This window comes from Dryobates pubescens, chromosome Z (genome assembly GCF_014839835.1).
Source record: "Dryobates pubescens isolate bDryPub1 chromosome Z, bDryPub1.pri, whole genome shotgun sequence".
NCBI classification, from domain to species: Eukaryota; Metazoa; Chordata; class Aves; order Piciformes; family Picidae; genus Dryobates; species Dryobates pubescens.
This window is the reverse complement of record NC_071657.1, coordinates 110,093,219-110,106,667: the sequence shown is the minus strand read 5'-3', so window position 1 is coordinate 110,106,667 and position 13,449 is coordinate 110,093,219. Positions and strand designations below refer to the sequence as shown.

At 36.4% G+C, this 13,449-nt stretch overlaps 1 protein-coding gene across 2 annotated transcripts in view; it reads left to right on the top strand.

Moving 5' to 3' along the window:
• Nucleotides 1–13,449, top strand: part of CACNA2D1 (calcium voltage-gated channel auxiliary subunit alpha2delta 1) — a 361,672-nt gene that overhangs the window by 268,271 nt on the left and 79,952 nt on the right. For both annotated transcript variants that reach the window (XM_054179081.1, XM_054179082.1), the window contains exons 11-12: nt 4,710–4,868; nt 7,551–7,655. In XM_054179081.1, the coding sequence (XP_054035056.1) occupies nt 4,710–4,868; nt 7,551–7,655 (264 nt within the window). The remainder of the gene's footprint in view (nt 1–4,709; nt 4,869–7,550; nt 7,656–13,449) is intronic.

Below are 13,449 nucleotides of genomic sequence, written 5' to 3'. Positions count from 1 at the left end.
TCCTCAATTTCTTTTCCTTTTCTATCCTTTTGGAGAGTGTAGGCTTTCCTCAGTGGATTAGTGCTTTGTCCAGATAGCATCTAATAAATGGGGACTAAAGCTTACTTTCCTGATCATGTCATAAAAGCAATTGAACACACACCTATACAAAATGAATAGCTATACACATAATTGCAAAGGCAGCAAATACAGCAGGAAAAAAAAAAAAAAAGGCAACAAAACTAACAACAAAACTGGTGCTGTCAGAAATAGTGATAAGCATTTTCTGATCAAGATAAATTAAGATAAAATCCAAGATATTACGCTTTAATTCTTCATAACATTTCTTCTTATGCTGCTGGTTTTGTTGCCTTCTTGTTTTGCCATCACTACACAGAATGTGAATTCTAAAGCAGTGTAATGAAGGCAATGCTTTGGGTTTCCTCTCATAAAAAGAAGCAGAATGAATTGAAATGTTTTATTTGCATTTAAATAGGCTCCTACACTTGCCAAAAGAATGATTGACATTGGATTTTGGATTTATAACCTTTATACCTCTCAGGAGATGGAGATATATTTGGATATATAGAGAAGGACGGATGGATATAGAGAAGAGAATTTGAAACATTCATCAATTTCTACACTGCCTGTGAAATTGGAGATTTTTCTCTTGAAGTCTTTGGAATGAATCATATTAGCTGTGTGTGCATTTTGAAGAAGTGATAATTCTTCAAGAATTTGTGCCATATTTGACCTTGTGGTTTAAATGACATATAGTAAAATAGCTAATATCAAGTTAAAGGGCAGATTTGCAGACTTGGAGTTTGTTGCACAAAGGAAAGGAAAAAGCATATTCTAGTGCTCTAGTAGTGGAGAACTAAGATTAAAGCCTCTGGCCATGTTTTTGCCTCAGAATTATTGTTTTCTTCCCTGTTGCTTCACTTTTCTCACCAATAAAATGAGAACACTTCTGGGCTCTTGACAAGGAGTCTCAGACACTCAGTAATGCTGGAAAATATCTGTGATGCTGAAGTGTAGATATTCCTGGATTTATATGATGCTGTATGTTATTTCTTTAGCTTGTCAGCTGGGGAGAGGTTGTCTGGTATCTGCAAAACATAGATTTATCAAACAAAAACTTCTCAATAAACAAGACAGCTTGTGTCTCTTCAGCAGGTAATATATTGAACTGCATACAATTTCTGAATATTGATCTTTTCTTTCTTCATTTGTAAAAAATCACACACACTCTCTTCTTTTGTCTTATACTGCCCTCTTAACAAAAATATCTGTCTGTAGGGTCTCTTATAATTAATTTTTTGTTTTGCCATCATATCCACAGAGTGCTTAAGAGTGGAAAGAGATACAGGAAACAAATCAACATCTGTTTCACTTCACATAATATTCACTTCATATAATATTCTGGTGTTGGGGTAGATTTAATAATTTTAAAGAATGGTTGAGACTGGAAAAGAGGAGGCTTTTAACAATACTGAAATAACTATTCTGGAATCAGAAAATGTTTTCAGAATGACAACCCGTTCTTTTCTCCATCTGGTAAAATCTTGAAGCACTATTGCTTGCAGAGGTGCCTGTGTCTTGAGGAGCCCATAGCTCAATGGAACTACCCAAGAGGAAGGAAAGGTCTCTAGCATTCAGATAGTTCACTAAATTTCTGTACAATTTTCCGCTGGGTTTGCAAGTTGGTATTTCTCTGAACAGGAAAATAAAGACAAAGCCATTGTAAAATGGTGACATTAGTATTTCTGGTTCTGACCTTCTCCAAAATGACAAGGTTCATGCAGTTCAGAGATTCGTGTTAAACATAACTGATTAACTCATTTTTCAAGTTATTGAGATGTTCTATATATGGGCAAAAGTTGTAGGAGTGGTTCATGATAAATTGGATTAAGTTCTCTAGCACTCTTTGTGATTGAGTAGGGATGTTGGACTAGATAATCTTTAAAGGTCCCTTCCAACCCAATGCATTCTATGATTCTGTGATTTTCTCAGACCTGAGAATCATTCTGGGAGACCCCAACAGCAGGTACTGCAAAATTACATAAATAAATTGGGTAGTAACAAATAATCTAACAAAAAATACATCTAGAACCTATACTTCACTATAAGCAAATTTAATTATATACTTCATGGTACTTTAAAATAAAAAACAAATATATTCCTGTTTTCCATGATTTCCAAGTGTTTTTCTGCAAGCCCCTCTTATTGTACCTTAGGTAAGGAATAAGCTTTTTATATAGCTGAAGAACTAGAAGCTGCTACTAATGGTGACATAGTGGCTTGGTGAGATAGGGTGGCTTTAGATCTTAACAAATTAATTATCTCCAAGTATCATCAGCTGTTTTGTAAGTGACTCACTGAGGCACAGCATCATATACAAATTCTGTTTTTTTTAGGTTTTGCCATAATGGCTTTTTTATGACATATATAACTATACTGAAATAGTTAGGGGGAAATGCCAGTCTGATAAATAACCAACAGACATAATTCATATAGATAGTTTGAGAGTATTTTATTCAGTAAAACATGAACTGTAATTGCTTTAATTTTACAGGTTCGATAGGATTTCATTTTGTAGGACTATAGACTTTCTGAAATGGCAGCTGGCTTTTGAAATCTTTCATGTTCTTTCTTACAGTCAAACATTAAGTGATCAAGTATATTGTTAAGAACAATTATTCTTAGTTTTAAAGATATCATCCAGACTTAAATAGCATTGTAATGGTACCTAGGAGACAGGTAATGTGGCCAGTATTGTTAAAGGCTTATTGCAGTTTTGGTATCTTAATGTGCAACATTATAGACATAAAATGGTTTGGCTTGAAAGGGACCTCCAAAGGCCACCTAGTCCAGCCCTCCTGCAGTGGGCAGGGACATCCTCCACTAGATCAGGTTGCTCAGAGCCTTGTCAAGCCCCACCTCACCAGGAATGTGGCCTCAACTAACTCCCTGGGCAACCTGTTTCAATGTTCCACCACCCTTGTGGTAAAGAACTTTTTTCTTAGAACCCAATCTAAATCTACTCTAATTTCAAACCATTGCCCCTCCTCCTATCGATACAGGCCTTTGGAAACAGTCCCTCGGCAACCCTCTTGTAGGACACCTTCTGGCCCTGGAAGGCTTCTATTAGGTCTCCCTAGAGCCTTATTTTCTCCAGGCTGAACAACCCCAGCTCCCTCAGCCTGCCCTTGTATGAGAGGTGCTTTTTGTGGCCCTCATATTTAGGTATAGCACAGTTTGTTTGTTAGCTACTCAAACAGGCTGTATTCTTGTCAGTCTTCTAAATGTCATTTTTGTATCTGTAATCACCAATCCATGTGCTAGATAACTGATGTTCATAAGCAATAATTATCCTGATAATTTTGCAAGACTGCTAGCAAGCAATTTAGGTTTGCAGCTTAAAGTTAGTGGCATTTCAGAGAGAAGTTTTCACTTGAACACCAAAAAACACTTTGCTATAACTCAAAATAGGGCATGCACTGACCATAAGTTGGAACTTACGGTTAGTTTTATATTAGCTCATCAAATAATTCACATGTGATGTCACTGATGAAGCAGAACAGTGTTTTCATTCTACTTTTCTAGTTGAAACTGGCTTTTGTAGAACAGAAGTACCTAACAGATAATGGTTTCCTTCTACTTTCCAACTCTAAGATCTGGTTTTTATCACATCTCCTAAGTAGAATTAATTTTCAGATCTTGTCTTTTGGAAAATATATCATTAATTCTCCCATCATAACTACAAAATTAGGTCAAGGCAGGCTGAAATAATTCCTCAGCACAATACTATTTTCACTCCCACATGCTTAATGTACCTAATAATCACTGGGTGATTTATTGGTTACTTGTGAAAGAAACTTCTCTAAGAAGCACCACTGAGTGTGTCATTGTTTTGCTTCCAAGTGAATTGATTACAGTTGTGTGATCATTTTATTGTAAATAAAAAAATCATCACAGGATACTGAGGGGAAATGGAAAAAATGGATTACCATAATTTGTTTTGAGTCTGGAAAAAGAAGTTCTATAAAAGATGACAGAATGGAAATGTTAGGGTTCAGCTGGAAGTCATACATTTTAATCACGGTGGAGGGTTGGTCCTAGCAAAATATTATTTTCTGTGAAATATGGCATATATTAAAGGAATAGTCAAGGTGAAAATCTGCATATATGTAACTATTTCCACTTGTTAATTTATTTTAAAGGTGAAGTTTGCATTGTGACACTGGCAGAACCAGAAAATATTTTTAAACTTCATTATCTCACCCTGTTTTCATACTTCTGTTAATGTAAATCATTTAGACATACAATACTGTATTTGCAGTTGTGGCATTAAGGAAATTAAAGGCCTGATAAATAGACTATCATAAAGATAAAGAAGGAAGCTTTGTCATGGTATTATGTACAACTGACTCTTCTGTGGAGGACATGGTCAAGCACTACACTGCATTTTTCAAAGCTGAAGCTCTTGTTCATATGTTCTCACATGGGTTTGGAAACAGTTATCCCCTTGTGACACCTTATTTTAAAATATATTAATTGCCTAGTTTTGAAATCTGCAGGCACTGCTGGGCATTCTCAATGCAGCCCAAATGAAAATCCAGTTGTGACATGATAAAGAAACTATTAGTCTTTACTACTACAGTGTCTAGAAAGTTAAGTGTCTTTAATTGTATTGACTGTCTTTAATACTATTTCTATTTATTTTACAGTTTAACAATAATGCTCAAAACGTCAGTTGCTTTAATCATCTCGTCCAAGCTAATGTACGGAACAAGAAGAAACTGAAAGAAGCTGTTTATAAAATCTCTGCTAAAGGAATTACAGATTACAAAAAAGGCTTTAGTTATGCTTTTGAACAGCTTCTAAATGTAAGTATGAAAGTAATCTCTCTCTCTCATATAAAGTGAAACAGAACTTGAACATTCACATGGCCCCTGCACACCCCTCCATTGTGTAACTAAATGGTAGAAGCACAAAACTTTATTTAGCAAGTAAATTTATCCCAACAATATGTTGTGGTTTATTGTTGCACATCCCTCAGCAAGTTGCTAAGATTAGAGAAGAAATTTGTTTTTCAATGTGCTCTACTGTCTTTACTTCAGTCATTTACCCAGTTTTTCATTTAACATGACATTCTCAGTTGTCAGGAAGCTGGAATATATTTGATTTTCAGGCAATTTTAAAATGAAAGGCTCTATGTTACAGTTTTATTATTTCAATTTTACCACACTATCTCCTAGAAATCTTTAGTTAACCTGTAATTTAATATTTATTACAGGTCCAAAAATAGTTGATCATAGCTTTACCAGGACTAAAGGGAACAAATGACTTTGTTAAGAATATTTGGCACATGAGCCTTCCAGTACCTGAAGGGAGCCTCCAAGAAGGCTGCAGAGGAACTGTTTCCAAAAGCCTGCAGTGATAGGATGAGGGGCATTGGTTTGAAATTAGAGACAAGTAGATTTATCCTGGATGTTAGGAACATGTTCTTTACCATGAGTGTGGTGGAACACAGGAACAGGTTGCGCAGGGAGATGGTTGAAGCCCCATGTCTGAAGATCTTCATGGTCAGGCTTGACAAGGCTCTGATCAGCCTGATCCAGTGGAGGATATCTCTGCTGACTGCAGGGAGGTTGGACTAGATGACTTCTGAAGTCTCTTCCAAATAAACCATTCTATGATTCTATGAGTAATCTAACATGTAAAAAGAATAATTTCCTGAAATATTATGTAAATTATTTCCATGTTATATTTGTATTGTGCTTTCTAATTTGCACCCAAACTCAATCTTCCAGAGCATTAATATTTTCCACACATTTTGAGGTTTTATTAGCAATTGCTAATGATTTGTGTAGTTTTTAAAAAAACACAAATATTACATATTTACCTTCATAAAGACTGTATCTTGAATCTTTGCTAAAGTATAATTTTGGGCAATACAAATTTATAGCAGTTAAGGATCTATCTTAAAAAATGTGAAGTGCATTCTTTTTCTTACTATTGTTTTTAATATATCAGTGATGCCTCTCAGTGAAAAAAAAATTTTTTTTCTCCTAATCTGCCAGGTTCTGGACTACAGGACACTTCCCTGACATTGTATACACACCTTTTGGTCTAGAAATGGTTAAAAACATTCTTGCTAAATTTTGAGGGAGGAAAAGAAAACACAGTTTTCAAGATTATGTTCTCATCAGAGCAAGTTTGGAGGGAAAATGATTAGGTGCCCTCTGGTGATGGTTATTTGAAGCTGCATAAGGATTCTAAAAGCTGGAATTCTTCAGACCAGGCTGAAATGTGTTTGCTCTTTTTTAATATCCATCCCATGTAGAGGCAGGAAGATATAAGAAATTTTACTAAACACAGCTTTCTCCTCATGGTATTTATATCTAATTAACATTATGTATTACATTTGGTGCAGCACTAGATGTATGCTCTGTCTACAGGCAGTACTAAGAGGACCTAAATACAGGGCAAGCATCAGAGTGGGCTTGTCTGTAAGACTTACAATGCTTCAAAATAATTGGAGCTCACTCTCGCAGTGGGATATTCTCTCTCATAACTGGAGATGGAGCTGTGATTAGTATCACATAATCTTTGCAAGCCTGTAAATTATGGCAGGACGCTGTGGAGATGCATATCAAGAGATATAAGGAGATTGCACTACACATACAGCCATTGACTTCAGGTACTGGCAAATTCATCTGACTGGAAGAGCAAAGGGCTGGTGACAGAGTTAGTGATGGACTTGGGCGACAAGAAAATACAATACAATTATATAATGCAGGTTTAAATATTAATTTAAAAATCTATGCTTAGGAGTTAATTTCCAGTTGTATATTTATTAATTCAAACAGTCTGATTTATTTAGGGTCCATGGAAATGGAATATTTTTTAACACCTTAAATTTTCATAGTCATTTGATGGGGGCTCTTTCTAGGTGACAGTCATTTCAAACAATTTTCCTGAATACCAAAGTAATATTTCACTTCTGCCATGAACAAGATGCTGTCTGATGTATCATTAGATGGAAATAGACACTTTTTTCAACATACTAATTCAATAGGGTTTTATCCACTATTTTTGCATTATGTATTGTTATATTGCTTCAGTAATACAGGAGTTTATTTTCCCCCATAACATATTAACTATGGTTTGGCAAAAAAACCACAGTAATGTCTTGAAATCATCTTTTATTAATTTGAGTAGCTGATTTTTTATTTGGTTTACAGTTAATATTGAACTATTAATAAAAATAATCTCAGAGGAATAATTACTTATGTTGATACAGGGATTTTGGTTTATTTTGTTTATCTATTGTATCTTATTTTGTTTTATTTTATATATCTTACTTGATTTGTTTTCTTGTATTTTGTATTTTATATTCTATTTTTCATTCTGAAAGGGGTATTGAATGAAATCCAAGAGATTCTGGAAGTATTACCACTACTGTGTTAAAGGAGTCAGCATGCTGATATTAAAGCCATCAAATACAACATCTGTTATTCCTTATAACCTGAAATTAAAATAGCTTCTGTTTTTATCTCCTGCAGCATAGTGTCTCCAGAGCTAACTGCAATAAGATTATTATGTTGTTTACTGATGGTGGTGAAGAAAGAGCACAAGAAATTTTTCATAAATATAATGAAGACAAAAAAGTAAGTGATATGTGAAAGGTTTTACTTCACAAAATGCAACAGCAAAAAGAGGAATATTTAAATATGGAAAAGAAAGATTTTTTTGTTATGTGTAAAAAATATTTTTATGCATTAATATTGAACCATAAGGCACTTAAAGCTTTCTCAATCTGTAACATTTCCTTGAAAAGCCTATAAAATACATTTAATGTTTTCAACTTGTGACCTATTGGTGTCAAGTTGTACAGAGGTAAGCCATAATGCCAGAAAGAATGAAACTTTTTATTGATTTATCTCTTGTTAGTGTAATTACTGCATTATTGAGTGGAAATACAGGAGTTAGGTGATGTGAGGTATCTATGTATCACCTCAGTGTGAATAATTTCTGTGTCTTGTTCATCAAGCAAAGGCTAAAACACATCTCAAGGTTAGAGTCTGAATAGATTTGTACTGGAACAAACCCACATGCTTTTCCCAGTAAGGCTAATTATACATTTGAATGTCTTAGCTAGGAGTGGGATGGCTTTCTATTGATGAAATTTGATCTGTGGTTCAACCAGAATTAGGGGCTTGACATGAGAATCACTGGATGAATTGTGTTGTTCAGATGAGATTGGATTACTGCTTGTGCTGGGTTTGATTTGAATTTTTGAATCTAATCAAAATTCTGGTCTGGCTTTTGGATACTTAGAGATGTACAAATGCATGAGTATGTGTGTATGTGAAATAAATTAGCTTTTTAAATTGTCTTCTACTACATTCCAGTGCAAATCACCATACATAGATTAATCAATTTGGAACAAAAGCTGGATCACAGAATCACAGAAATGTTCAGGTTGGAAAAGACCCTCAGGATCAGCAAGTACAACCAACTAACCCTACTCTACAAGGTTCACCCCTAAACCATATCCCCAAGCACCACATCCAAATGACCTCTAAACACATCCAGGATTGTGATTCAGCCACCTTCCTGGGCAGCCCATTCCAATGCCTGGCCACTCTTCCTGTGATTTTTTTCCCCCCTTAGTGTCCAGTCTAAACCTATCAAGTTGCAGCTTGAGTCTCTTGTCCAGGCCTTGAGCAGCTCAGTGTACTTGAGAAGCATCCTTGCCCATGGCATGGAGATTGGAGTAGATGATCTTTAAGGTCCCTTCCAGTGTAAGCCATTCTATGATTCAATGATTCAATATACTCTCACTTTCTTGTTCCTTCTAGTAATTGAGGGTGGGGGGTTTCTTATATCCAGAAAGGTATGATGGTGATAGTGGTCACTGTATTGCTTTCTGATTATTTAAGTATATTTTCTTATGCATGTAAATGCTGTGCAGACACAATGCAAGGCAAATTTCTTACACTTGGTTAAGTTCTGTTTACCTACAAGTTCAAATCCTAGTAAGCACTTACGTTTTCTGACTTGTCTAATAAAGTAGTGGGTTGCTAGGTGCTATTCCTTACTATTTTTCTCCAAGGTGACATTGGAAATACAAGAAATAGTACCAAAGTTTTTACAGATATAATTTTAAGAACCATTTGCTTTCTCCTTCTGGGTTTCCATCAGTAACACTCCTTGGGGTGTTGAAGGGAAATTCATGGTTGAGAAACTTCTGACGAGATTAAACCACTAAATTCATTTTTAGATATCATAATGAGATTCCCTTGACAATCTTTCATAACATTCTAATATTTTTTTAAAATAAGACTGATACAAAATATGCTCTCTTTACTATGACTGCAGTTGATTGCAGAATGATGACATGTGAGTTCTCTTGTTGTTCCCTCTCTGTGTAATTTAAAGTTAATCTTAATTCAATAGAACATAATAGCAAAACTGACAGACGTGACATGAAAAAATCACATATACTTTTTTTTTTTTAAATCATGACCACAAACACAGTGTTACCTTCTCAGCTGTATAGTAGGCTGCTTTCACATATTAACTGACGAGATCTTTAAAGTTTACAGATTGAAATTTTACTGTCTTTATTTTATACAATTTATAAGTTATTTCACAAATAACCCGCTGAATATAAGACCAATTTTCCATGTTATACCATACCGAAATATGTATCAGCTGATGTCTTTTCTTGTCTGCTCCCCATTGATTTGGAAAATTTTGCTTTGTCTTTTTCATGCCGTATAAAAAGCACGAATCTTTAGTGTCTTACATCATAGTCAGTCACTTTGCACCTCAGGCATAGAATCATAGGATGATTTATGTTGGAAGGAACCTCCAGAGGTCATCTAGTCCAACCCACCTGCACTGAGCAGGGACATCCTCCACTGAATAGGGTTGCTCAGAGCCTTGGTGAGCCTCACCTTGAATGTCTCCAGGGACAGAGCCTCAACTACCTCCCTGGGCAATCTGTTCCAGTGTTTCACCACCCTCATGGTAAAGAACTTGTTCCTAACATCCAATCTAAATCTCCTCTTCTCTCATTTCAAACCATTGACGCTTGTTTTACCATTGCAGACCTTTGGAAACAGTGCCTCTGCAGCCTTCTTGCGGGCCCCCTTCAGGTATTGGAAGGCATCTATTAGGTCTCCATGATCTTTTCACCAGGCCAAACAACCCCAGCTCCCTCAGCCTGTCCCCATAACAGAGGTGTTCCAGCCCTCTGATCATTTTTGTGGCCCTCCTCTGGACCTGCTCCAGCAGGACGAATGTCCTTCCTCTGTTGAGGGCTCCAGAGCTGGACTCAGTACTCCAAGTGCATTCTCACCAGAGCTGAGCAAAGTGGAAGAATCATCTCTCTTGACCTGCTGGCCATGCTTCTTTTGATGCAGCCCCAGATGCCATCAGCCTTCTGGGCTGCAAGAACACACTGGTGGCTCATGTCCAGCTTTCCATCCACTAGCATCCCCAAATCCTTTTCTGCAGGGCTGCTGTCAGTATTATTATCCCGCAGCCTGCACTGGTATCTAAGATTGGCCCAACTTAGAAGTGCTGTGTCATAAACTTGTATTTTTTATTCTCTCGTACAAATAAAAGAGCATTCAGTCAATCTGTTAGTCCTTGATTTCATCTTCCTGACATAAACTTGCTCCAACTGTAAAAGTGTTTTACTCTTCATGCTAGTTACTTTGCGATTCTGTGGCATGAAAGAAGCTTCAGTAAGTTTTGACACATCAGATGACATCGCTTAGTAGGCTTCTTTGCAGTGCTCTTTGTGCAGTCTTCAAGCTAAGAAGCAAAAGAATAAAATAAACTAAAAGAGCAACCTCAAATCTGGCATCTGTCTATTAAATTAGGGGTTAATATTTTTTGAAATAGCATAATGCTATAATTAAAAAAAATTCAATCTTGACAAATAATTTTCAGTATGAATATTAGAGTTATTATAAAACTTATGTAACGGTTTTGAGGAGGAAAGTTTCTAGTTTTCATCTGTTTGAAGGGGAAAATCACAGTTGTGTTTCACCTTTGCATGGAGTTTTTATTGTCACAGTTTGTAACTACGTGCTGTGCTTGATATTTAAGAACTGGCATGTTTACCTTAACAGTGACATTTGGGGAACTCACATTAGATGTGTGAAATACCACATGCATGCTAAATTTCAGGAATGGGGGTGGTAATTTTTCATTTTATTTGCATTCGTGCTACAGATGGCTTCACTGAAGATAGCAATGTATGGTTATTTGAAATGTAGGCCCAGTAGGCGCTCTCCATCCTGAGAATTTTAAATTCAGATTGAAAATAGAAATCTAACTACAGATCTTTGGGGCAAATTGTGCACACTGATATCTGTGTTTTAAGAGATTGCTCAGTTCATGTGAGTAGGAAAAAGACCTTAAACTTACGTCATGCACTTCCAGTTGTTTGAGGTGGGTCAGGTGGGTTGATCTGACCCCTCAAGTAAGATTAGAACCAGAAGCTGGGTCTCATGTCTCATTACCACAGAATTATCTGTCATGCTGAGGCTGAAGAGGCTCTTCTCATAAGGGTGTCTAGAAATAGGACTAGGAGGGTTTACACTGAGAGAGAGTAAGTTTAGACTGGAACTGAGGGAGAAGTTCTTCAGTAAGAGAGAGGTGAGACTCTGGAATAGGTTGCCCAGGGAGGTTGTGGATGCCTCCTCCCTAGGGGCTGTTAAAGGTCAGGTTGGATGAGGCCTTGAGAATCGACTGCAGTTGAAAGGCATTCCAGCCCATGGTGGTGAGGTTGAAGTAGATGATCTCTAAGGTCGCTTCCAGCATAAGCCATACTGGGATTCTATGATTAATGTAACCTCATTTTGTACATTATTTTTGTTCTGAAAATATAATTTCAGAAAAAATGGCATGCAAAGAATTTTTCCAACTAAATTCCATTAAAAATATCTGCATGTGGTGGGCACAGAACAGCTACACTCATGGAGGTCCCATGGGAGAAGGCTGTAACTCCACTGGGAAGCTTACAACTGTCAGTGGCTCATTGCAAATGACACACATTCAGCGTGTCAGTGGAATGATAACCTGAAATGAGATGGTGCTTGCAAAATTTTCTTCTAAAACAAAAATACTTCCTGCTGCTGTTACTGAAGGAGGCAACCAATTTTACCCCCAATTTATTTCAATCTATTATTGCACAATTGCAAGTCAGTAACACTAAAAAGAAGAAAAAAAAAAAATCATAGAATCATAGAATGGTTTGGATTGGAAAGGACCTCCAAAGGTCATCTAGTCCAAACCCATCTTCAGTTAGCAGGGGCACCCTCAACTAGATCAGGTTGCTCAGAGGCTTGTTGAGCCTCGTTGAGCCTCACCTTGAATATCTCTAGTAATGGGGCCTCAACTACCTCCCTGGGCAACCTGTTCCAGTGTTCCACTACCCTCATGCTAAAGAACTTGTTGATAAGTAAAGAATCTATTCCTAAATGTTCATCTAAGCAGTGGTGTATGAATCATTCCAAACAAAGATGAAAGTGTCAATCCTGACTACAAATGACCATTGCAACAGTCCACAATATTTCCACTTGGGGCAACCATGGGATTCTCATCAGGTATGAGTCTGAAAGACTGTAACTTTCTATGGTACATATGGAGCTGAAAATAGAAGCATCATCTTTCCTAACAATAACATCACTTCAAATGGAGCTTAACAGCTGTCAGTATGTACCCCACATATCTGAACATGTGACAGACTTGAGACACAAGATATAACATAAAGTAATTAAGTGTTGAACTGAGCAATGTTCTGGTTTGTGTCTGAGTGGCATGTGGCATAGTTTGATAGATAAAATGTATGCTATTTTTTTGAGCTTTCTGGGTTATAGTTTATTCTCTGGCTTTCTCTGTGTTAGCCTTCTGTGATCTTTAGACAGCCTGACACTAAGATGTTTTTCATTCCTACTGATACTCATTGTGTTGTGAATTTTCCTGGAGTGATGATACAGGAAATCCCATATAGAAGAACTCTCCAGCTAGCTGGTTTGACTATCTCATTCCCTAATCAATTCTGTCTTGAGAGTATGTTGTGTTCCAGCTGTTAATGTCTGTACTGTAACATGCACAACTGGTAAAGCTAAAATATGCTGGGTGAAACATGGGTCAGTACTTAAAATTCCCACAACCTATTCCTTTTTTTTTCCAAGTAAAAGTGTTAATAAAGAATTTAAAAGAAAGAATACTTTATTCTTAAAGCAAATTATCTTTTTTTTTAATCTCTTTCTTAACTCCAATTATTAATGAAAGACTTGCAACATATCCACTGTCCCAGCTCCTGAGTTCCTAACATAAATTTATGACACTGTATTAATTAGTTCAAATACTCCGTATCAGTGGTCTTTCTCCTGGACACTCATTATCCAAATGTGCTTCATTAATAATCAAGTTGCA